At 44.1% G+C, this 25,181-nt stretch overlaps 1 protein-coding gene across 3 annotated transcripts in view; it reads right to left on the bottom strand.

Annotated features, from left to right (window-relative positions):
- zbtb46 (zinc finger and BTB domain containing 46) overlaps positions 1-25,181 on the bottom strand; it is a 71,613-nt gene that overhangs the window by 21,633 nt on the left and 24,799 nt on the right. For 2 of the 3 annotated variants that reach the window (XM_050065151.1, XM_050065154.1), the window contains exons 2-3: positions 24,179-24,402; positions 23,061-23,988 (exon numbers count right to left, since the gene is read on the bottom strand). In XM_050065151.1, coding sequence (XP_049921108.1) covers positions 23,061-23,988; positions 24,179-24,364 — 1,114 coding nt within the window. In that variant the 5' untranslated portion in view covers positions 24,365-24,402. The remainder of the gene's footprint in view (positions 1-23,060; positions 23,989-24,178; positions 24,403-25,181) is intronic. The other variant, XM_050065153.1, reaches the window with a different exon arrangement.

The raw sequence follows: 25,181 nt of genomic DNA, 5'->3' as shown, positions 1-25,181 counted from the left end.
TGTGTTATTGTGTGACTTTGATGTTCTAGAGGGTTAATCCAGATTCACCAAATTCACACAGTAACACAAACAAACTACCAATCGAGGCAGTCATAAACCAGCAGTTCCCGAGGTTCAGCACAGTAAAATTACTGTTTTTGTCAGTGGAGTCTGGCATTGAACGTTTTCACCTTCAGCTCAGTTTAAATTACTAAGATTTTAGCAAACGTGCAAGTGTTTGGGAAGTGCTAAGCATCCAAATGGATAAATGAGACTTAGATTATACTGCACAAGTTGTGTGAGAGTTTGTAAACAGATGTTTTGATATAGTTTTGCTGTTGTTAAACCCATATGACTTAAATTCATTAAGAGTTTTCCCAGTTTTTGGATACCGTGGAGGCATGTAAAACAAGTTTTCTATATAAATTAAACATATCATGGAGTAGGGCTGCCACGATTAGTCGACTAATCGATCACTAATCGACTATTAAAATAATCGGTGACTATTTTAGTAGTCAACTAATCGGTTTGAGTCATTTTTCATAGAAAAGTACTATAAAAGTACCCCAAAATACTCTTACTGCAGCTTCTTACGTTGAGATATTGGCAGCTTTACACACTCTCCCGTGACAGTGAACTAAAACCCTTTGGCGTGAGTATGAAACAAGACATTAGATGACGTAATTTTGGGGTTATGGCGAGACAGACCGACATTTTTCAACATTTTAACACATTTTTCGATGAAATGATTAGTCGACTAATCGAAGAAATAATCGACAGATTAGTCGACAATGAAAATAATCGTGAGTGGCAGCCCTATCATGGAGTGAGTAATATATATACACATGGTCATCTGGGGGGTGAAGTATTCCTTTAAAACAATGGTTGTGTACATGCACAGAAATTAACGCTACATATCCAAAAGCTACAATCGAACACATGAGCAGTAGGAGCATTGAATTAGGAAGTGACGCCTGGTTGCCCCCGCCTCTTTTTTCTGTTACCATGCTTCGTTAGGTTTACATTTAGCCAAACTGGAAGTTTTCAAGGAACATATTATGATGTTGGCGACAGCTAATTTGGCCATTATCTGCTGCCTGCCTATCTACTTAATAAAGGCCTGGTCACATAGTAAAGTGGCCGTAGTCTGTAGCTGGTGAGCTAACACGTTAGCTGAGCTAGTCAGACAATAGCTTTTCAAGCTTCTCTCTATCTTCTTTGTACTGGGCCGTTAACTCCCCCCCCCGGCATTTCCTTAACAGGATTGTATACTGTTTCATTTAACAGAGTTACTGAAGAGGGTTGCAAAGCTACTCTGAATTAGCGGGCTTGCTAACTGTCGTTTAACAAGTGCATTTGCTCGGTCGCTAATGGGAAAATAAGTTCGCACAGTTAATTCAAAAGACGTGTTTGTGCCATTGACTCCTGTCTTGTAACTGTCTGCAAACCATTTCTGTTATCTAGAGTTTATTTAGAGGAAGTTAAATAAAAGTGGACTTTTACTGAACTTCCTGCTGCCTCTAATCCTCTCTGTGATCACTCATTATGTCAATATCACACTATCACACAATACGACATCTCCGCGCAGCAGAGTCAAGTTCACCTAAATAGCTTTGCTCATTCAGTTGTCTGACAACAGGAACATATAAAAAAAAAAAAAAAAAAAAAAACGAGTTGTGCTGCATCAAAGCACAGCACAGGTGATCACAGAGAGCAGGAGGTGACAGTGCGCAAAGACCAGATTCATCCTGTGTTTTAAGTCTTTCAGTGTGGATGGATCTCTTCAAATACAGCACGTCCGTTTCAAACGCTTCAATTGCGTTTTCAAAATTAGCCGCCTTGGCGTGGACGTAGTCTGAGTGAGCAAGTGAGTGAGTGAACGAAAAGAGGGAAAGAGGGAGCGGGTGAGTGCGTGGGGGATGGAGGATTGCAGGGCTCAAGGTAATCTGGGGAGTTAATGCAGCTTAGAGGGACTGAGAGGAGTGGGAGGGAGGTAGAGAGAGAGGGAGAGGCAGAGAGGGGGAGTGATGGCAGAGGGAGAGAGAATATAAAAATAATAGGGTCAGCAGGGAAAGAGAGGGAGAGAGAGGAATAAATGAAGATGTATCAGAAACAAAAGCCGAAGCAACTGAGGGGGGGAGACTGAGAGAGGAAGAGAGTACAGGGAGAGAGCACAGGGAGTGTAAAAGCTGGTGAGATAGGAGAGTGGAGGGGGAGAGAGCGAGCCGAGTGAGTGTGTGAGATAAAGAGTGGGCTAATGAAAGGTAGGGTGAGGCTGAGCGAGTTGGCGGGTAGGAGGGAAGTCGACAAAAAGAGAGAGAGCGAGAGAGCGGGGGAGAGGTCTGCATGGGGAAAGAATGCTGGGTGGGGAAGGAAGGCAGACACGCAGGGCTTTGTGCTAAAAGCAAAGACAGAGAGATGGAGAGATTGAGAGAGAAAGAGAGAGGTTATGTCTTGACTCCGTGCACAGGGGAGGTACTGGTGAGCGGGCACAAGCCCAAAAGCCCCGTCAAGTCCGGTCCAGGGTCGTATTTGTAGGGTGAGGTGGGAGAGAGAAAGGTTGAGAGGAGGGATAATGGAAAGTGGAGGTGGAAAATGACAAAGACTCTGGGTGGGGATGCTGTGCAGAGCCTGTGGGTTATTGGTGTGTGGGTTAACACACTCTCCGACTCACACTGACCATCTCAGAAGCTCCAGGCAACTAACTAGCCATAATTACTTCTTTACTGCTCCCTGGTAATGAATTTAAGTCCAGTTTAACAACCAACAACAAAGTTGGCAAAATCAACATATTTCCAGCTGGACGTTCTTGAGAGGAGGAAACATCTGCAAAAAAATGATTGACTACTTGAACACCGTGTACGCCTGCAAGCGCTACGACTGCACGTGTTGAACATGTCCGAGTACACAGACATTCAATGTAGGGTGCACAGACCAGCGTGTGCATCTGCTGTCTGCCCTGCTACATGTGGCTGCGTGCGTTTTGGAGTATATCAGGGATTTTAACACTGCTATCATTTCTGTTTTTTGAATCCTTTAAGTCTTATTTTCTTAAAGGATGTCCAGTGTAGCGTGTCATGATAGGCAAATGGCTATCAGGACACGCTATATAAGCCAGGGGTGTCAAACTCGTTTTAGTTCATGGGCCATATTTAATCTCAAGTGGGCAAGACCAGTAAAACCATTACACAATAACCTATAAATAACAATACTTACATTTTTTCCCCTTTCTTTTAGTTTAAAGAAGCTCGGGCATATTCTAAAAACAGATGATGAACAGCCTGAGATGTCTTATGAATAAAATAAGTGAAATTTTTTTCACAGTCAGTCACTACTCACTGTCACTATGCACATTTTTCCATACATTCTCAGTCCTGTGCAGTAAAATTGGCATCACCACACCAAACTTAAAGTTATCTCCGGCCATGCAAACCATTTACAAATGTTGGCCTTCAAAAGTGCATCAATATTAGGTGTGCATCCAGTGGGCCGGATTGGACCCTTGAACCATATGTTTGACCCCCCTGACATAAGCTATAGGTGTAGATTTTAGCGGGGACGCAGGGGACAAGTGTATTTGTCCACCCCCCTAATAAAAAATGAAAGTAGCAAAGGACTCATATTTACACAAAATTACAATTAAAGACATCTACACCATAAATTGATGACGAAAAGGCACAAACTGGGGAATAAAAACTCACAAGAATGCATGCCAGGACACATAACATAAGCAAAGCACAACGTTTCTATTTTGATTTCAGCTGGGGACTGTTGTTGCATGCTATATCTGCCTCTCTCTTCCCTTGTTTCTTGCCTGACACTACTGTCTGCTATCAAACAGACGCAAAATATTCCAGTTCAGTCTAATTATTTCATCTCGTTCCCAAGACTAATCAATTTGCTTCAAGAATCTGAATAAACGCTTGCATTGGACCTCAGTGTGCTGAGCCTCCTTGTTCATATTCTTCATGTATACTAACCGTTAGCATTGCTGCGTGAGTGCAGTGATCTTCCCCAAAGCATTAACAAATTTTCCCAAAATTAGTCTCACACAAAAATTGAAACTAAGACAGATCAGTGCACCAGAGTTAAGAACATCTGTAGTTGTTTCAGGGGTTGTTTCAGGTTTGTTTATCTTGGAAACAGGTTGGGACTATCACACTATGATGTAGTAAATGGGTTGGAGCTCTAACACTATCACATTGGCAGATTCCTCCACCTTGTTTAAAGACTTACAGACAAAAACAAGACCACCAATAACTCTAATAAATATCCTAGAATATTTTTCAGTTTTTGACTTTTGTTAAGATGTCGACCGGCTGCTCAAGAGCCCCCATCACGTGGCCACCTGACAAATGTACAAAAACACAACATGTGAATACGAACGCGGCGATCATTCACTCCAGTCACAACAGGCAAGCAGGCAGCAGATGACCAGGACATGGAGTTCCTCCACAAACAGTCAATGCCACTGTGCTCAGTCCACAGAGGGACACTCCACAGAGCCGGGGGTGTTACGTGTTCCCTGTAGAGCATTAGTGTGTTGTCGGGCTGCCCAGTGACCAGAGAGCACAAGAGCTATTGCCCCTCTCCCCTCTCTATGCTCATCTCTCCCATCTTATAACATTAAGACTGTGCCTCTCTCTGTGCTTGTATCCTTGGCAACGTGCCTCCAACAATGGAGAGAGCTCTGGCCTCAGCATGGGAGGAGTACGGTGCCATGGAGAGGGAAAGCAAGGGCGAGGGAGATAGAGCGAGATGGAAAACTGGCAGAGAGGCTGGGCAGAAAGGGAGAGTGAAGGAAGGAGTCGCAGTGTTTGTCTCGCACAGACGCGTAGGTCAAAACGAGAGAACGGAGCAAAGGGTTAAATGGAGGAAGGAAGTGAGACAGATGAGACGTGGATGACGGGGGCCAAACCTGCGCAAGCTGTGAGCTTACTGTTAGTGGATCAGTGGAGATCTGTGTCACTCTTGAGCTGATAAAGGTTGGACGGATCTCAAGACCAAGGCAGGACAGACCTGGACCTCTCACCACTCCATGAGCCTCTCAGCAGTCCAGCCTGTGAAGATGCCCCCGAAATAGAAGATGCAGCTCTAATGCCATAATCAAACTTCTGGCACTGCTGCCAACATGGAGGTGATAATGCGCGCTGAATGTCTTCAATCCAAGTTTGATTTTATGAGTTTTATTTTCATGTTCCCTGTAAGCGATTGATATGTTTCATTACGGCGGGGCTCAATAAAACCTTTGCGAACACCATCAAAATTTCACATTTGGAGATTTAGATTTGTCTGCAAAACTTGCTACAGAGGCCATACTGTTCTGCAAAAGGGAAATCACATGGGACAAAATCGCCACGGCATGCATCCCCTATGACTATGATACAAGCAAAAGAGAACAGTAGAAATCACAGTGTGTGGACGTAGGGAACGTATGCGTATAGAGAACTGTGTTCATCTCCTCTTCCCCCACTGCAGCCGAGCTGAGCCATTGAGATTAATTGCTTATGATCAAATCAGCAGAAGCAGTGCAAATTAAAGAGCAGGCCCCATCCCCACCCCTCCTCCCTCACCTCCACAATACCCCCCCTCCCGCTCCCTCCCTTCTCCCCCGAGCCAGACCCAGTGGACACTGCGTGTGACGAGCCACGGCGCTTATTCAAGGCTACAAACGTGTCATTTCCTCTTTCCCCAGAGAGGAACATAGAGCTCGGAAAGGGCTCGAAATGGAGCAAGGGGTCGGTCAAACAGTGTAGGCGTGTGCACACACATACAGTGCACACAGCCTCCAATGCACACGCACAGAAAAGTCAGTGCCCTGAGCAGAACTACTGATATCTCACCCCGCTTCTCAAAACTGCTCCTCTCCCTGCTTTCCTCTCCCTCTCTGGCTCTCTCATTAAGGAGCCATTAGAGAGAAGGGCAGCGCAAGACCACATGACCCCTTCCCGACCCCTGTTACACACCCCTGAAAGGGAGAGAAGGAGGGAGGGAAGGAGAGAAGGGGGTAAAAGATATAAAACAGAGTCAGATAGCGAAAGGGGAGGTAGAGAAAACAGGGAGCGATAAGAGGGCGAAAGGCAGAGATGGGGTAAAGTATAAGAGTATATGTAAGAGTTCAAGCAATGAAAGATCAAACAAAACAACCCGGAGCGACAGATGAGCAGCAGAAATATCTGATATTATGTGTCTGTTGATACAATGGATTCATTCCAATGTTTCCAATGCAGTTTCTAGTGTTTTTCTAGCAGTGAGTGACAGATCACAACCGTCATGAAAACGATACATGTTTTGAACAAGTATTTGCACAGCAATAAGGTGACATTAACGTATGTCGCCGCACTGGCAGATCTTCACTTGCTCTAATGAAACATTTTACGACTCACTACTAGATGATCAGACGCGCTGTCTGCAGCATGCTCGGTGAAAGGATAGAGAGGACGAAAACATCGTAGATAGAAGAGGTATGTGTGAGTCAGAGTGGAAGAGAGAGGTAGAGAGGCGTGTGATAAGTATGCAGTGACTTTAGGAGAAGGGGATAATTTGGGAGTGGAGGGGAAGACGGCTAGGCTGCTTCCTTAGTCGGACGCAGGAATGCAGAGCGGGCGGATCCCAGTGCGTGTGTGTGTGTGTTTCTATGTGTATGTGTGCGCTTGTGCCAGACAGGAATCCCTAACCCCCACAGACTCCGGCTCCACTTATCAAGGCCTGAACAGAGGGGGTATGGAGGTGGAGAAGGGAGAGAGGGGTCTGAGTGTCCCGCGCTATCAAATCCACCTCTAACCCCCAGTGCTCTCTTGCTCCTCTCCACAAACACATCCACACACAGGGACACACACTAAACCTTGAGGCTGGATGTCTCTGAGGCCAGAGGAACTATGGGAAGGCCAAACAGTCTAACCACGAAAAGGAGAAAAAAAAACTGCCAGGGTCACAGACAATTACACCATATACACATGCAAACACACACTGTCTCTCTACCTCTGTCTATCTCACATGTTTTCCCACACACACACTAAGAACAAACTTAAACCCTCTTTAACTTTTCTCAACAACCGTAACCTTCCAGCACTGAAATATTCTCTCATTCACTACTGAATTCACACGAGAGCCCCCTGAAGTTTTTTTTCTCCACTCAGGTCAGATGCGGTCTCAACTGGGGAATTAGTGTTAATAATAATAATAAAAAAAACGGGCGGCAGGAACAAAGGAGAGTTTGGCCTCTTTTTGTAAAACGAGCATCATGTCTAATGACAACGAGCAGAGGATATAGAGAGCCAAAGTCTTGGTGTCAGTTTAATTAACTCAATGCAATCATAGTCTTTGAAAAGGGGAAACATGTTCCTGGAGTTAAGCTAGATGAGTATCAACTGCAGCTGCTACAATAAAAATCTGAACCCATTATAGCAATCTTAAACAACAATTAGCATTCAAACAACTGCAGCTCCCATCATGTTCCTCCAGCATGGCAATGTGCATCATTATGGTTCTTTCTCCATTATCCTTCCTTGTCCTTTTTCTTGCCTTTTTCTATGCTTTTGGGATCACACTTTAACTTGCAAAAACTTCCCACTGACACATAATCACCTTTAAGTTGATATGGCATACTGGTTAGCAGTTATTTACACATGCAGCACATACGGAGCAACATTAGAATTAATTTGAAGTCGTGTCTCAGGAGATCTGGCAAGTGTAAGTCCAATATTTACTAAATTTTTTGCTCTGTTTTTGCCAAGCGGCAACCTCCAGGGCTGGAAAGTGAAGCCAATGTGGAAGTGCCAAAAACTGCACTTCTTTGAGTGGACACTTGAGGCTGGCTCCAGAAGCCAGTCAATCCTTATAGACCCCCATGTTAAAATGCCCAACTTTACGGCAGAAATAAACATGTTTACAGCCTGGTACAAAAACTCATTCCCTCCTGCATGACAACTGTACGAGGGGTGAATTTTTATATCACTCACCCGTTTACATTCTAAGGCTTACAGTGATGCATAATTAAGGGCAGGCTGCTTTGAGTGACGGGCTGTCTGCCTATAGTGCTTCTTAAGCCTAGTTCACATTACATGACTTTCACCGCGATTTTGACATCGCAGAGGATCTTGAGAGCCACCTTGGGTTGGAGGCGAGTCGGCAGGTAGTCTGCCACGACGAGTCCTCATGTGTGAACAAGCCTACGAGCAAGTCGCCCCCTCATCTGCTACTGGGACTGGATATCTGGCATGCTAGAAAACTGGAGAAGGCTGACACGACTGACAAAGAGCATCAGCCAGTGAAAGGCGGGATAAGTCCCACGTCAGCACGGAGGATGGAAGAAATGTGAGGAGGACAAGCCGCAGGGTTGCCACTTGCCAGGTCCGCTTATTCGCCATGACTTTGGGCTTGTTTCTAAAGTGGAGTTGCTTATTTGGGCTTGCTCTCTAAACATCACCTTTCTCTATTTATATCCGTCTAATAAGTTATTTAAACGTATGATAGTATGTCGGACTGCAGTCGCTTCTTTTGGGCTTGTTTCCATAGCCCTGGTTGCTTCTTCCTCTCCCAAGATCTGGCAACACTGACATGCCGGCAAGCAACAACAACAATGGCGGCGTCCACAGGATCACGGGGAGCGCGTTGTGTTTGGACCCAGGATAATAAAGAATATCCATGCCTTTACGATGTGTCGTCTCTTAGTTTGGTGACGTCACCGCATTATCTGGGGCTATGACGGCGAGGGCTCGGTGGAGAAATCTTGTGGTGTGCACACACAGGTCGTAACGCAGTTGGCGAGACTCCCACTGACAGAAACACATGTCGCCAGGTACTCAAAAGATTACGATAGTCTCCGGGTCGCAAAATCAGGGTGAAAATTGTGTAATGTGAGCTAGGCTTTAGTCAGATCTACCCCTCACCAGCCTCTTGTCCAAATATGGTCACTTCTGGCTCCAAAAAAATAAAATGGCGACGGCTGAAATGCCCAAATGAGAGCCAACAAATCAATAGGTGATGTCGCAGTAGCTTCGTCTTTTATCTTATACAGTCTATGGTTTTCGCCCTCTACTAACTGGCTTGTTAGCTGCTATATTCTTCACTACGTTCACCAGCTAGTCGCTAACTTTGTCGAAGGTTTGGTGCTGAGTTGGTGGGCTTTTACATCTTTTTCACAGCTGATAAGAGCGGTGAGAGTGAACCAAAACAGCCAAGACCAAAACAATGAGCTGAGAGATGCTCAGAGGTTCCACAGAGCTGAGGGGAACTGTAGATTTAAGTGATATGTCAGAAAAATATTGATTATAGCTGCTAAGGTGTGCAATTGTTACAGGCATGTCTGGACAGGAAAACTGACAAGACCACTCTCACTTGACCGGCCTCAGTCTATCGAGCTAGTGACCTTTAACCCATGAGGAAAGTGGTGTTTGTTAAAGGCAGCTAAATAGCAGACATATTGACACAACAATATGACGATATGATTTTGTAGACAGACAGTGTGAATGGTGTGTGACATACTGTAGAGAAAAGTTATGTTGTATGTCTGGAATTTTAGTTTGCATTATTAATGTCAATGTGATCATGAAGGTTTCTTTGGAACACAACCTGGAAGTTCCGGTTTTTCACGAGCAAACAGAGACACAGAAGCTGGCAGATCCTACTGACGAGAAGTAAGTTTAACCCACAGCCCTGCCTTTATTTCAAGCCCCTGTATTCAATGTGAAACAAAACACACACACATACTGTACACATGAAGCGGCCGTAGCTCCAGTGTACGAGATGAGTGAAAACAGAAGTGACAGTGTGAATTGACGGGATGGAAAGGAAGGTCCAAACAGACAGAGGGAAGGAGGGATAGAGGAGAGAAGGAGGGGACAAATAGTTGTGAAGGACAGATAGTGGCTTCCAGGACTGTCTTCAACGCCTCTAAAACTATCAAACCCACACACATGTGCGCACGAACACACACGCACGCGCTTGTATGTACACAGCCCAAGCCATAATTGTCCCCTGTGGTGATTTTGGCCTCTCCCTCCTAGTTTCTCATTGCTGTTGGCCGTCTCCTCTGTATCTTTAACACTTTCTTTTTTTTCCACTTTTCAAAAAGAGGAGGGGGGTGTTGTCACAGGAGAAGGAATGAGGGATGAAGGAGAAAGAGAGGTCTAAAGGAAGGAGGTGTGGAGGGGTGTGACGGCGGAAAAGGGGAATGAAGGGAAGGAGGGAAAAGGAGAGAATGAATGTGTAAGAGGAAGGGAGACTTTGCCCTCCAGCGGGAACACTCCCACGATTGTGTGTATATATGTGTGTGCGTGCACATGTGTGTGTGTTTGTGTGCGAGCTGCACCTCAGCCAAACCGACACACCCACAGGCTGTAGACCTCTATATCCTGTTCGGGTTGTCCGTTTGTCCAAACATCATGCACAGGCAACCCCCCCCCCCCCCCCCGTCCTCCTCTTCCTCATCGCTCCCCTTTTCTAACTGGTCTGACGGGGGTAGAGGCCGCAGAGGGAGTGGGTACGGTAAACAGAACAAAGCCACCTTTCTAAAATAAACAGACTGGGAAAGAGGAACTTCAGGTTGACTGAAAGTGAGAGACAGCACAGATCCAGCCACAGCGTTACTGTAAAGCACTTTCTTTTTTTTGGGTTAAACTCTTCACGAAAGTTACTGTTTCTGCTTCTTCCTGTCAGTCAGTCTGCCAGTGTATATGTCTCCTTCTCTCTCACACACACACTTTACTAGTCTCAATATCCCGGCTGCTTGCGCTCGACTAACTCTTGGTGAATGCTGGGTACAGTGTGACACATAAGCCACAGTGAGCAGTGCTGCTAGGCTCACGGCTACAGGGCCCATTACTGGCTATCAGATCACTGGAGGAGAGAGGAGAGAGGCATCCTAGCTCACATCGCATCACATCTCCATCTCATATCTCCAAAAGAGGAGCCTCGTCACGGATCTCTCATCGAAGAGGAGGCTCATCTTCTTCATTTTACATATTCACAGTGAAAAAATTTGAATGATTTTTCAAAGAAGCAAATTGGTCTTAAACTACTTTCTACGAGGGCTTTGGCTCTGATACATCCACAACTTGTTGTTCCCTGCTGCCTGAGGACGCTGTGCAGCGTAGTTTACAGAACACAAGCTCCTCTTGTCACAATTTGAGATCAGAGGTTCTCAACCTTTCTGGCTTGTCACACCTCAAACGAAGGTTTCCACTTATCTGCTGACTAATTCTTTCTTCTCAGACTGTTTTATCTGACTAATATTTGGAGGCGTAATGAGATGAAATCATCCAGTAACTGGAAAATTAACATTATTTTGTGTATCCAATCTTGTTAATAATCTGGGGACCCCTGAGATTTCTCTTGTGACACTTATGGTGCTCCAACACCAGGAACCAATAGCTTGGAGGTTTCAAACTGTGAGAGGAAGGAACATCACCTGTGGCAAAGATACTGAGGGTGCGTTCCAAATTGCATACTTTTTCTTTTTACTTTTTGAAGGTACTGCAGCTGCCTTTAAAAAGGATGTACTGCATGCAGTATGCACACAATCAATACATACTATTTTCTCATAACATTATGCCCTGAACTTTGACCCTCTTGCTTTTATACTGTATCCATTACCTTAGAGATAAAAGAAAAATGAGTTCGCCAGAGACGGAGATCAACCCATAGAGCTCTGCTGTTGTTACTTTGCAATGTATGTAGTTTAACTGAAAAATTATAACCGCACAGATTGTAGATTCTATCATTATATATGCAACAGTGAAATTACATCTGCAGTTTATGGTCATGTTCTGTTGTTGTTTGTGATATTAATGATTATTTTGTTCACTTAAACAATTAATATTACTATTATTAACCTACTATTCGACTGGTCATCAGTTACTTGAATGCGCTGTCATTTGTCATTGCAACCTCTGACAGCTGTCAATCAGCTGTCATGTGTTTGAGGGTCAGTCACTGTGACCTATCGTCCGCTGCATAATGGTGGGTCAGTATAGCCAGTAAAGCATGCTGGCTTGCATCCTGCAAAGTCGGACCGGATGTAGTAGAACATCCTGGTATTTTTGGCACACTGTATTTGACACATTACTGGCATACTATATAGTATGGTAATATCAAAGATATGGTAATATGGGGATTGGAACGCACAGTGAATGATGTGAGGGCAGTTAAGGTAATTGCGTAATTGCAGCAATTAGCTCATAGTCAAATCTCAACACACAGACATGATACACATATTTTTATATTCAGTGTGACTTACACTTTCTGAAAATATCATCAACTCCGATGTCCATCGCGAAGAAATGTCCATAAATCCGCTTAGAAATGGCAGAAAAAAACACTCCTGATAAATCCGAAACTTGCCTGAGAATCGTCGCGTTTTTAAGTTTTCTTCAGTATTTAACGTATCCAGTGACAGCTGGCTGTATAATAATGGGTACATTACAAAGAGGAACGGCTAACAGCTAATTCGGCATACTTTTAATGGTGCTAGTTTGCCGGAATTTAAACAAATATAAGTAAACAAGCGGGGCTAAAGTTGTAGCCTTGCTATGCTACATGGAATCTATTAACTTCCGGGTTACAGCTCCCAGAGCATTAAGGGAACCGTTGATTAAAAAATGTCTGTTAGCCAAAAATAATAATAGGAATGACAAAATCCATCAATATCACCACCATTACCCAAATTATATTATATTTTTTTGTACTATCTTTTTTAACTTATTATTTTTTACATTAAAGTTGAAGGGGGTGTTTGAGAGGTTTAGACAGTGCCTCCTGTAAGACAAAATATGCAGAGCAAACTGTCTTTTAAACATTTAGACATCATTGATTTTTATTTCGACACAGAAATTACACCAAAATAAGCTGAAATAATACAGTATTTATTCTTTGGTATAAAAGAAAAGGTGCGTTCTGGAAAGTAAGCAAGGAAGCAAAGGTAAATGATCCAAAGCCCCTCAGGTATCATCTTGTTTTAAAGATTGAATTGAGCTTCTTAATAAGTAACTGTGCTGATTTATGGAGGATGTTGTTGTGCTCTCATGCCTGAATCTATAGGTGTGATCTACAAAGTTGACCACAACCATTAATATACCTGTGTATAGACATCTGGGGTAAGTGATGGTGTGTGTGCTGATGTGTGGGGTGTTAGCTGTGGGGGTACTGCTGTAAATGTTGAACCACAGAAACCTCCCGACCCACCCACTCCTGCACAGTGCCAACAGGACATCCTGTCAGGATGCATTCTGGGTAGTTTGATTCTTAGACCTGAGTGATCAATGCCAACAGATGTGTGTGTGCGTGTGTGTGTAGACTGGGTTTAACCATGTACATGCTGAAGTGCAAATGTAGTATTTTATAGGACATTTGGTGGTGTTGTGAAATCATGTGTTTATATACGTTTGAGTTAGTGGGTGAGTGTGTGTAGTTTGTGTGTGGGCCGTGGCCGACTAAAGCACACACATGGGCCCAACCCAGGTGCACTCAGGGTGGGATGGCTAATCTTTAACCCCACACATACACATGAACACATATACACACACTCCACCTCCTCTTCTCTGCCCAGCAATCCTTCTCCGGCCTGTTCCAGGGGCAGGAGGTGGAGAGGTGGGGGGTGCTGGCGTTTTGGAAAAAAGCCACGGTCAGGAGTGGGGAGGGGGCAGCTTCCTGTCCAAAATGGCTCTTTTAAAGCCAGAGAATTATAAATAGAGCAGGTGTCAGTATTGAGAACTGAGCGAGAGAGAGAGTGCTGCGAGAGAGAAAAAGACAGACAGCAAGAGTGTGAAAAATTGTGTGAATGTGTGTGTGTGGTGTGGTGTGATGGCGTGGTGGAGTAGGAGAAGGGGCTTTTAGCTGGTGGACTGCCCATAATGTCCAGCAGGATGTGAGGTCATATGACAAAGATGGCTGGTGGGCGGTGAGAAATGATTGGTTACCACGGTGATAATGGAACTTTTTCTTTTTTTTTTTAAATTTAAGTGGGGACCGAATGGGAGGCTGACATGACACAGAAAGACAGAAAGAGGAAAAAGGGGGGAAAGAGAAGTATTTTAGTCGTCTGTCACAACTCCCAGAAGAATTTTTTAGAAAAGCATCCAACTGAGAGATGAGGGGGAAATGAGTGTGTGTGGTAGCAGGCACAAAAAGGGGAAGGAGAGGATGGAGGGAGCAGGGGAAACTGAGGGAGGTGGGGTGAGCAGGCCACAAAAGTCAATAGGGTGGGAGGAAAGGGCTGAAATCATCTGTGCAGTCAGAGGACAAAGAAGCAGAGCAAATAGGGGGTGGGGGAGAGACAGCGAGACACACAGAGAGGCCTGGAGTACAAAGACAGTGAGAGACAGAACTGATAATAGACTGACTGTGGAAAAAGTGAGAAAGATGAACCAGGAGCCAGAAAAAAAGACACAAAGACATGGATAGAGAGGAGAAAATACAGGGGGAGAAGCCTCAACATGATGTAGTTATCTAACCTATAGCATGTCAGGCACCAAGCCATGAAGAAAGGGGTTAAAAATTAAGTCCACATAGTCTGAAATATTAAATCTATTTTGGTTTTTAATGAAGGAGGAGTGAATTAGGGAGGAAATATGAGAGTAGATTATTAAACCGAAAGCGAGGAGAAGGGAGAGAAGGTGTGCAAGGGGTGAGGGGGTTGAAATCTGTTCACGGTGTTTTAAATATTAAACCTATTTCAAGTTTAATGAAGTGCAAATACTATGGGGAGAGTCTTAACTGGAATACAGAGAGGAAGGGGGCGAAAGGGGGATCCGATTCATTATTTCAAGTGTTCACCTTTACACTGCAGAGACTTGGGGAGACGAGCGCAGGGAGGAAGAGAGGGAAAAAAAAGAGAGAAAGTTTATGCGGAAGTGCAAACTAGAGGGCAGTTCTGAGAGCGCCTGTCTGCGGGTCCCCAGGTGAGTCCAGGAGGCTCCGGCGCTCCAGAGGATGACGGTCTAAACTCAAACAAGCCAAAACATGCAGCGCTAACTGCAGCGCTCCCGAGCTCGCAGGGATAAACAGGAAAAAGGTTCTACGGAAAAACGATTTCACTTTTTTTGTCTCCGTGGGCATGTGTATGTGTGTCAGTGTGTGCAGAGCGTGTGTGTATTAGTGGTTGAGGAGGGGAACTCTGAGGCCACAGAGAGGAGAGGAAGAGAGTCAGATAAAGATGTTGGATTTCAAAAAAGATTCTCGATGTAATCAATGTGCAACAGCTAGAGGGAAATGGAAAGAACAGCCCACGTGTGATTGAACTGTTCACGTCTACATAATCAGATGCTCTAAGCTGTGTGTGTGTGTGTGTGAGTGAGTGTGTGTACATCACACCGGCCATGTACCGGATTGCCAAAATCCCCCAAGCTGCCACTAAAGGTCACCATGTGTGTATGTGTGTGCGTGTGTGTGCCTTTTTTTTTTTTTTTAATACCAACGAAAAAAACAAAACAAAAAGTATTTCCAGTGCTGTTATTATGTGGGATAAAGATCAAGTTGGTGTTTGCCCCAAGTATAAAGGAAGTAGGAAAGAAATCAATCGTTAACTTATGTTTTCACCAGCTAGGGCTTCTTCTCAATGTGAGAGTGAAGGTGCCACAGAGCGATGGTGTTCTGCCTCCACACCGACATGTCTTTCAAACAGTTGACACCTACTTTAATCAAATAAAATAATAGCATAGAATGTTAGGAAAATACTTAAAGTATCAAAGAGCAGAAGGTAAAGCCTTTGTGGACAAGATGACACATTTTCAGACTGAATGATCTGTATTTTAGAAACACTCAATGATTATTTCCTTATATATCGCTCTTTAGAAAACACCTCTGCAGGATGTCTGCAGTCTGAAAGGAACCGGATAGGTATAAATACTGAAGTACTGCGGCAGTATGGAGGAGCACATTTTAGCAAAGGATGCAACCAGACATAGCATCCAGTTTGGCAATCAAATATACAAAGTCTTTAAACTTGTCTGGAGGGTGTTAAGGGTGTAGCTTATAATAATAACTCAAAATATATTAAAAAGATTACACAGATTTTTGGATGTAGCTTGTGATTATTGTCTTTGTCTGTTAATCTGATGGTGATTTCTACAATTAATTGATTCCTTTAGTCAAAAACAAGTCAGTTGAAATCAGCACATGTTTAATGTTTTTGCTTGATGAATGATTAATCAATGAATGAAGGACTGTTATTTATGTGTTGGGAGAGGGTGGTGCAAGGCATATCAACTAATTTTTTAAGCAGTGGGAAGGGACTTGTGTTTATTATAGGGCTGCAGCGATATACTGGTGTCAAGGTATACCTTAATATAAAGGCTGACGGTTATCATACCATGTACATTTGCCTGTCTATGAGACTGAAAAAAATGCATCTGGACAGAGAATCTCCCCTTCATTTTAGTTATTTTCAAAGGGGAGACTTTTTACACATACTTCCATTTACAAAATGGTTTCAAGTTTCACTTATAGTAATAAAACCTTTGTTCAAACAAAAATAACCCTTCCATAGTCATTCCTTTAAGGGTCATTGTGACTGATAATGGTATAAATTCTACGACGCAGAGGGCTTTGCGGAGGCGTTGCGTCCCTCTGCGGCCAACACAGAGACGCGACGTGCACCTCAAAAAAATTGTAACCACGCGTCGAGGCAAGGCAGACCCAACGCAGACCGCAGAGTTATGATTGGTCCTTCAAACTACCGGTACATAATTTCCAGATGATAAACAAACAATGAACGAGCAACGACCATAGACGTCACAGATTCTAGGTAGGTATATAACAGAACATTACGCCCCCAAACGCTTTGGCGGGGAATTGCATAGTGACACAGACCAACAGGAACAGGACTGCGGAGCAACTGCGTGCATGTTGCGTCGAGTGTGTGCAGAAGCATAAAGAAACTGCCATGCCAAGTTAGTGATATTACTCTGGCTGCTGCTGCCACTGTTGTGTACAGTTTATTTGGGAAATCTTGTTATGCATGTTGCTAGTGGTGTGTAGGCTTATTAAATTTGATGTTGGGTGGTTGTCATGCACCAATATTCTGCTAAAGTTCACACACAGCTTGCATGATGATGTGATTTGTAAGGAGGATTTGCATTTTACATAAGAAATCAGCTGTTTGTTTTGGTGATAGCTTCCCTCCTGTCCTTCTTGGTCATGGCATTGCCTCCAATACCTATATTTGGGGTGCATATTAAAAAAAAGGTTACTTATGATGGAGGGAGGGTCATGCATTTCCCCCCAGTCACTCAGGGAGGCTCAAGGAAAAATGTTTGTCAAGATTAAAGAAAAAAAAGTCACACCCCAGCCACCCCGTCCTCTGATAAATAAAGAATAGTCCTTCATTTTCTGTCTATCGATTAACTGATTAATCGGCTCATTGTTTCAGCGCTACATTGGTTACAAGAGGAGAGGCTGATACAAGGCATGAAAGAAGAGTATACTGAATTATCTAAAAAATAATAATAATAAAAAAAAGCTTCACGCTTCATTTTCAAAACACTCCGTCTTTGATTCGCAGCTGCTTTTTAATCCAGGTCTGGAAGAAGCAGCGGGGGCCAAACTAAAAATAATTTCAGGTAATTATTTAAAGGTTTACGGCATAAGCAGGCAGGAGAAGCGGAGACTATTTAAAACTCCCCTCCTCAAAAAAATTGTCATCTCTAATATATTATTGTGCAGGAAAATATACGCTCATGATCAGATCACTGGAATGCAAGCGGCGCTGATTTTTCTCTTTCCTGGTTCCCATGTAAGATTTCAAATATTTGTGGCAGCAGACAAGGTGAGCGTAAGACAGAGTGAGATCAAGCGTTAAGCGCGCGAGAGAAAGAGAAAGGAAGTTGAGTGCTTAGTGGCCTCAATAATGACATCAAGTGAACACAGCAGATGTTTGCAAGGGAAGGGGATCTAAAGAAAACAAATCCTAATTCCTGCAGCTGTTTATGTCAACACGACGGGCACACGGCATTTTCATACAAACGCTTTGAAACGGCTCTGCGCTAATACACTGAGCCTTTACACGGCCATATATTATCCTTATATTACAGAATAATCCAGTGAAATCCTCTGTCAAGCGCCCCTCGTGCTGTATGTAATGTAAGCGTTTCTAATAGTAAAGCATGGACACCGATCACAGATGAATGAGAGAGACTGTGTGTGTGTGTGTGTCTAGGCACTTCTCATCAATAAAGAATGAAGCAATTAAGCTAATCTCAGACTGAAGGTGCCCTTTCTCCTTTATACCTACCATATCCTTTCATGGAAACCAACAACTGGACTTCATGGAACAACCACACACGCACATACACACACTAACACGTGTTTGTTCTTTTATTTTAGCGACGACTGAAAAATGTGCTTCTCAAATACTGACATTGACCCTAAACTGTGAGCTACCGCTAAACAAAAAGGACTCACATTGCTGAAAAGCATCAGTTAATTAATCAATAATATACCTCTCTCACAACAGACATCTTGACATGTCATAGCAGGGAATAAGCAGATGTAATTAATGAATTTAATAATGACTGCATTCTGTTTAGATGTGTCACATTCAGAGTCCTGATGTTGTGCCTGCTGGATTAGTGACATGGCTTACTGGGACACTTTAAAGCTGTGGTTGGTAACTTTAATAAATATAACCTTTTGTCATAACTGCTGAAACTGTCTCTATATCCACACAGCAGCACATGTGACAGATCATCTGGGAGAAAATCATATCCCTCTGCCAACTCTATTGCCTGGTAGCACTTCTAATGGCCTTCCTGCAGGTGAATGAAAACAACCAATCGGAGCCGAGGAGTCTCAAGCGCAGCTGTCAATCATGTCAATCACTGCTCGTGAACTACGGTCAGACTGTCAATATAGGCAGCTCTGATCAACTATAAATCAAGATTCTGTTCAGAGACATATTTTAGTGTAGTGTTTAGCTGTAAAATGAGACAGTTTTGCTCTGATTGATGGGCTTTCTCATTTTACAGCTAAACAGTACACTAAAATATGTTTCTGAAAACATTTGAGGTGAAGAATAGTCAATGCAGTAACAGAATCTTTATTCATATTTGATCAGCGCTGCCTAGTTTGACAGTTTGACCGCAGTTTATGAGCAGTGATTGACGTGATTGACAGCTGCGCTTGTCTGGCAAATGCCATCAGAAGAAAAATGAGTAGGAGGGGGAACTTCATTTTGTTTTGTTTTTTACAGAATATCTGTCTCATTTTATGCTGTCTGGATGTAGTGATAGTTTCAACAACTATAACATAAAAGTTACCAACTGTATGTTTCATGGAACAGAGCCATTGTTCGTATTTTTAATAACACCTGTGGGTTTCCCTGCTGTGACAAGTCAAAATGATCTATCACTTGTTAGGCAGAAAACTGACAATTTGTAAGGCAAATATTGCTCAATGTGTGCAACTTTTGCTGCTTTTCTCTGTTTCATGTCATCAACAGTTAAATAATTTTGCGTTTAGTTTGCTTAGATGAACTTGTCCCACACACCAGGAGATGTAATGAATGACTGAATGTAGCGTGGGCCTGCTATTTGGAGGGATAATCCAACAGTCACAGTGATACTGTCATGTTTTATATTTTTCATTATCAACTTAATATTATTTCAGGTATTAGTCAGTGTTTCTAGTGTTTCCTCATCAGACAAACTTTTGAATCAAGCAAACTGTGTCATACAGGATGTGATTGCTCTTTGCTGTCTACCTTGCCCACATTGCAGCGCTGTCAATGCTGTAACAAAGATAAGATAAGATAAGAGACGTTATGGTCATTCCTCTATATACAGTGGAGTGCATAGAGAAACAAAACTGTTCTTGGTCCCTGTGCGAACCGTAAGAATGAATGAATGAACGTAAGGTGTGAGCCACAATAGGGGGTAAATCACAAGTTTCATCGCGATACATTATCATATCAGTTCTTCGGAACACGATATGATATTTGCAGACATCACAAAGTCTGCCATGATACGATTTTGATTTGATTATATTTGATTTGATTCAGGGGCCTGTGATCGATATGCAACTACATCAGTAAATATGTACTTTTTCTCGGCTGCTTACCTTTATCTGACTGGCGCTGGAATGCTAACACCGTGTGAATGTTTAGGAGGGAGGTGTTCTTGGATGTAAATGCTGACACAGACGACCCATGGGAATTTCAAAATAAGGGCATATCTTAAAGATTGATTTATAGTTACCCCTTTAAACAACAAGACACAAAAACAGGTGCAGAACAAGACACAAGACAAGGTACAAACATGTTGCGCAATAACAGAAAAGTAGAAATACAGGTAGTGTAGATAAATATAAACAAATGTAAAGTGCAATAAAAAGCAGTTCCCTAAGGATATGTAGTAAGTACTTCAAGTAAAGTGAGGTAGGGCACACAGGTGACTGCGTGCTTGTGTGTGTGGATGGGTGTGCGTGCGCTGAGCTTAGGGGCAGCAGGGTGTTAAGGAGTCTGACAGCTTTGGGTAAGAAGGTGTTGCTGAGTCTGTTGGCTCTTGCCCGGATGCTCCGGTACTGTTTTCCAGACGGCAGCAGGATGACAAGTCCGTGGGAGGGGTCCTTAATGATCTTGGTGGCCTTGTTTGTGCAGCGTTCAGTGTAAATGTCATGGTTGGAGGGGAGAAAGGTCCCACCGATGGACTCTGCTGACTATCCCCTGCGGTCTGAGTTAGCGCAGTACCCGTACCAGACAGTGATGCAGCTGGTCAGGACGCTCTGGTTCCTCTGTAGAACATGGACAGCATGGGTGGTGGGAGGCTAGCTGCGTTGCGGATCAGGAAGGTGCAGGTGCATGACCAGCTGAGGTCATTCGTAACTTAGAAAATAGAATTGTACACTTTTAATTCCTTGGCCCTTCCATATGTCCATACATCTGATTCGGATCTTCTACCGCAGGTGACAAAATCCGGATTTAAGGAGACTTAGGACTAAAGTAGACAAACTCTCACAAGCTCAAAGGGGATCCTGTGTATTTTTGACTCACTCAAAGTAAAAAACAACTGTCCTCACTTTAGAGGTTTTAAAGATTTTACATTGTAAGAACTAAAAGCCATCACAATGACAGGAGAGTACTCCCACAACCAAAGCATCACACCACCATCCCCCTGACCAACAATGACCTCACTAAACCTGTTCAGCAATCCCCCAGACTCTGCTAAGCACACAGAAACCACCTCCTGCAAACGGACTCAACACACAATAGTGAAACATATCCTGACTGTCATACACTACCACTCTTAAACGTCATGCAAGGCCACTGGTAACATGATATTTTACTGCTAAATGGCAAGCTCTGCTCTCTGAAGGAGACCCAAACAGTTAATAACCCCATGATACAAGGGCTCTTGTTTCCTCCTTCCCCCTACTCTCCTCCATTGTGAGCCCAGTCCCGAAACCCAGTTGAGAGTGAGATGAATGGTTGTCTTTTGGCTAACACCAGGTGAGTCTACACCAGCAGCAACACTAGACTTCCTCTAACCTTTCGGTGAGAAAACACCTCTCTCGGTAATGGCTGCCTCACCACAGCCAGACTAAAACTCTACCTTCTACCACAACCCTGGGACTGGCCGACGGGCTCAATAGTGCCCTTTACTTTTTGGGTGTATGTGGCTATGCACGTGTGTGTGAGACTCTGAAGCTAAAGACAAGATGTTCTTGTGCACCGTAATAATGTCTTACTGCAGGTCACAAAATCTGGGACTGTGGACACTTAGAGCTAAGCAGACAAACCCTCATAAGTCCGTATGGATGTTCTGTCTTCTCCGTCTTTCTTTTTTTTGTCTCTTTTTTCTCCTCTCCCTCGTTACCCCTCTCATCTACCACTCTCTCTCCCTTTCCCCTCCTCTTGCCCTTTCCAGAAGGTCCTTCCCTAAACCCCAGAGAGAGGGGGAGGAGCCTGGGATGGCGAGGACGCGCTGGTAATCCGTGCAGTGACCCAGGTCAATTCAATTATCCTGTTTTCTTTCGCTGCGCGACGCGTGTGCCCATTTCACAGCCAACTCCCTTAATGCGCCCAGGATTAGCTTCTCTTACTTTTAATGATCTACCTATCGACGCCTTGGGCCCCGCAGTGCACACACACACACACACACGCACACACACAACTACACACACACTTGCAGACACACAAGTGTTTTTCATGTATTAGTTTTTAGTGTAAAGGAATTCACTAAACAATTCTGTGAGGCTGAGGATCAAGAGACGCTTTCTCAAAATAAATATGTGTGCTTGAGTGTGTTTGTGTATGCATTTTCTTGTTTATGTGGGCGTGTGTGTGTTACATAAACTGCAGTAAGAAGAGGATTGTATTATCCATCTGCATTTACCCAGGCTTCACCTCACACCTCCAAGATTTGAGATAATCATCTTAGGCCTAACACGTTAGTGTGGAAGCTCACTAATCTCAACCCGGAGGAGGAAAAGAGGTCATTTTATACTAGTCAACTTTGCGGATGGCTGACAGGCATTGAAGTATCCACACAGGATTCAAAGCATTAACTGCATATGTACTATAGCGCGTCATGCACACTCTGTTGAACTCGAGTTCAACAAAAGTCAACAAAGCAGTTTGATCGCCTGCGCGCAACTGCTGTCCTGGTTTGGGAGTGTCTTTGAAAAGACAAGCGCAGATAAATTAGATTCTACTGTAGTTAAGTGTTGAGACAACACTTTCACCCAATTATCTAACCTAATCTTTTTATCTCACTAGTCATTCACTAATTACATGACTGGATAACTAAGTAGGGGCTGACGTGGAAAAGGCAGCAACTCTGGGAAACTCTCAATCCTCCAAGTCATCAAATCAGAACCACAAAGTCTTTTCCAAAATAGAACTGCAGGCCTGCTTTCTTTTGGTCCACATCCATCCTTCCAAGTTTAAGGGCTGGTCAAAGTTAATTCCACCTGCCTTTGTGACACTAAACTGATTATCTAACCGACAAAACACAGTATTGGGACCTGAAAGGCATGGTTTGCTTTCACCAGTGCTGTGAATCAGTTTTATCTATATCACATAAAATATGCAGTAGCACTTTCCAAAGACAGGAGACCGTAAACAAAGTAAGAAGCTGTTTCGTGAGCCTTACCTGGGATTTCTTGTCCGTTGTAGTTCCACCCAGCCACAGCCAGCATGGATGGAAGAGGAGATCCAGGCCTACTGTCCCTGTCTCTCTCCCTGTCCCGCTCCCTGTCCCAGTTCCTCTCAGCCTGCTGGGTAATATGCCTGACAGTGTCCTTGTTCTTCCTGTTCTTCCTCCGCCCTGACCCTGATAGGGGTTGCCAGGGCCCCTCTCCACCTCCTCCAGCAGCCCCTCCAGCCCCTTGCTCCCCCTGGCTTTGGGCTGCCCCCCTGGGAGTGTCCCGGGGATGAGAGGAGGAGGCGGGGGACACCTGTTCCTCTTTGACGGTGACAGGCCTGTAGTCGTGCGGCCAGGCGGGCTGGGAGTCGTGGCAGGCTTCCTCCTGGCTCTCATGGCTCTTGGGGGGTTCTTGGTCCTCCTTGCCATAAGTGCTGCCTCCCTCATGGCAGCTGGCGATGGCCGAGTCCCCAGAAGAGTTGGCCGGGCTGGTGCGGCGCGCCAGCCAAGGGGAGGTGCTGCGACCAGACATGATGGACGCCAGCGCTTCAGAAGCCATGCCTACTATCCCTCCTCCTCCTCCCAAACCTGCTCCCGCACCACCCCCTGCTCCTGTTATGCCCACTCCTCCTCCACCTCCTCCACCTCCACCTATGCCAGCGGCAGCGACAGCTCCCATCTCAAAGTCAGCCAGTTCATCAGCCATCTCAGAGCGGATGCTGATGTCCAGTGCAGCTTTGATGAAGCTGTGGCAGGCCTGGACAATGTCCGTCATCTGAAGGTAGCTGGCGGCTGACATTACTTCGATCACGTTCTTACTGGTGAGGGCGAGGTGTGCCGAGTACATGAAGTCCAGTATAGCTTTGAAGCCTGTTGCCGTGACGATGTCCAGGTGGGTGACAGTAGTCTGGTGGTGAGGCTCTGCCCCTTTTTTAACCTGAAGGGTAAAAAAGATTCACAGTACTTCTTGTTTATCGATCTCACACAGCAAACCTGTTTTACACACAACTTGTAACATCACTTTATCAGCTGGAAAACACACAGAACACAGCGACTATGATCTGAGAGAAAAACAAGTACTTAACACACTCCCTTAACCTGTCCTCCCAAGTGTAGCAGTCCCTTACCTGGCAGTAAAGAGTCTTGAAGTAGCGTGAGGAGCCCAGGAGGACGTTCTTATGGGCCTTGAAGATCTTTCCGTCCACGATGACACAGGCGTCGCAGAGGATGCCGTGCTGCCTCTGCTCATTGAGCTCTCTGAGGAGCTGACGGTAGTGAGAAGAGATCTCCATGTCCTCCTTCCTGTTGTTCATCTGTGTAGCTGAACAAAAGCCTCTCCTCCAAATGTCTGCTGGGAAACAAAAGACGACAAAAAAATTAACTTCAGATGTAACATCAAAATATCAAATATTAACTGTACAGTACGGGCATTTGACTGTGACAGCTCGCAGGAGCTATGAAATATAGGCCATTTTGTACATTTTTAGGACAGAAAACAAGATTTCTGGCAACACATTCAGGTATTTCTCCTCCAAGTCCATATATATGGTGGATGGCTGAGGCTATATTCGAACCCCTTGCATAGAACGTCAGATTCATTTTCACGAAAGGGGGGAAAAATAGGCAAATTTAGCTGAACCACTCCTTTAAAGACGAGCCAGGGTAAGGATATCTCAGTAATGACTGTGACATAAAAACAATGACATCAATAGAAACCACATCTCAACTGCTGTAGTTTGATGTCTAAAAACAGCCCAGTAACAAATAGTCAAAAATCTCTGTCTTTAAACCGTATCTGACAGGTTCGTTTGTGTGTGCGTGGGAGTGTGTGTGTGTGTGTGTGAGTGTGTGTGTGTGTAAGCTCATTAAAAATGTCAGTTAAAAAGCGTGACACTTCCACAAAACAGTTGAGAGGGAGAAAAACACCTCATTTAGTACAGACCACTTTACCATTAAATTTATCAATAAACACGGCCTCAGTTCCTTGTTATTTTTTTCTTCATCTCTCCCTCGACTGTGAATATTCAATCAACTGTCTAGTTAAGACGAAAAGTCACTCTTGAACCTTCACCCCGGGTGTTTCTGATCTTGCACAGTTCAGTCTGGGTTGTGAACACAAAGTTTTTCTGA

This window comes from Epinephelus moara, chromosome 16 (genome assembly GCF_006386435.1).
Source record: "Epinephelus moara isolate mb chromosome 16, YSFRI_EMoa_1.0, whole genome shotgun sequence".
NCBI classification, from domain to species: domain Eukaryota; kingdom Metazoa; phylum Chordata; class Actinopteri; order Perciformes; family Serranidae; genus Epinephelus; species Epinephelus moara.
This window is presented reverse-complemented; position numbering and strand designations above follow the sequence as displayed.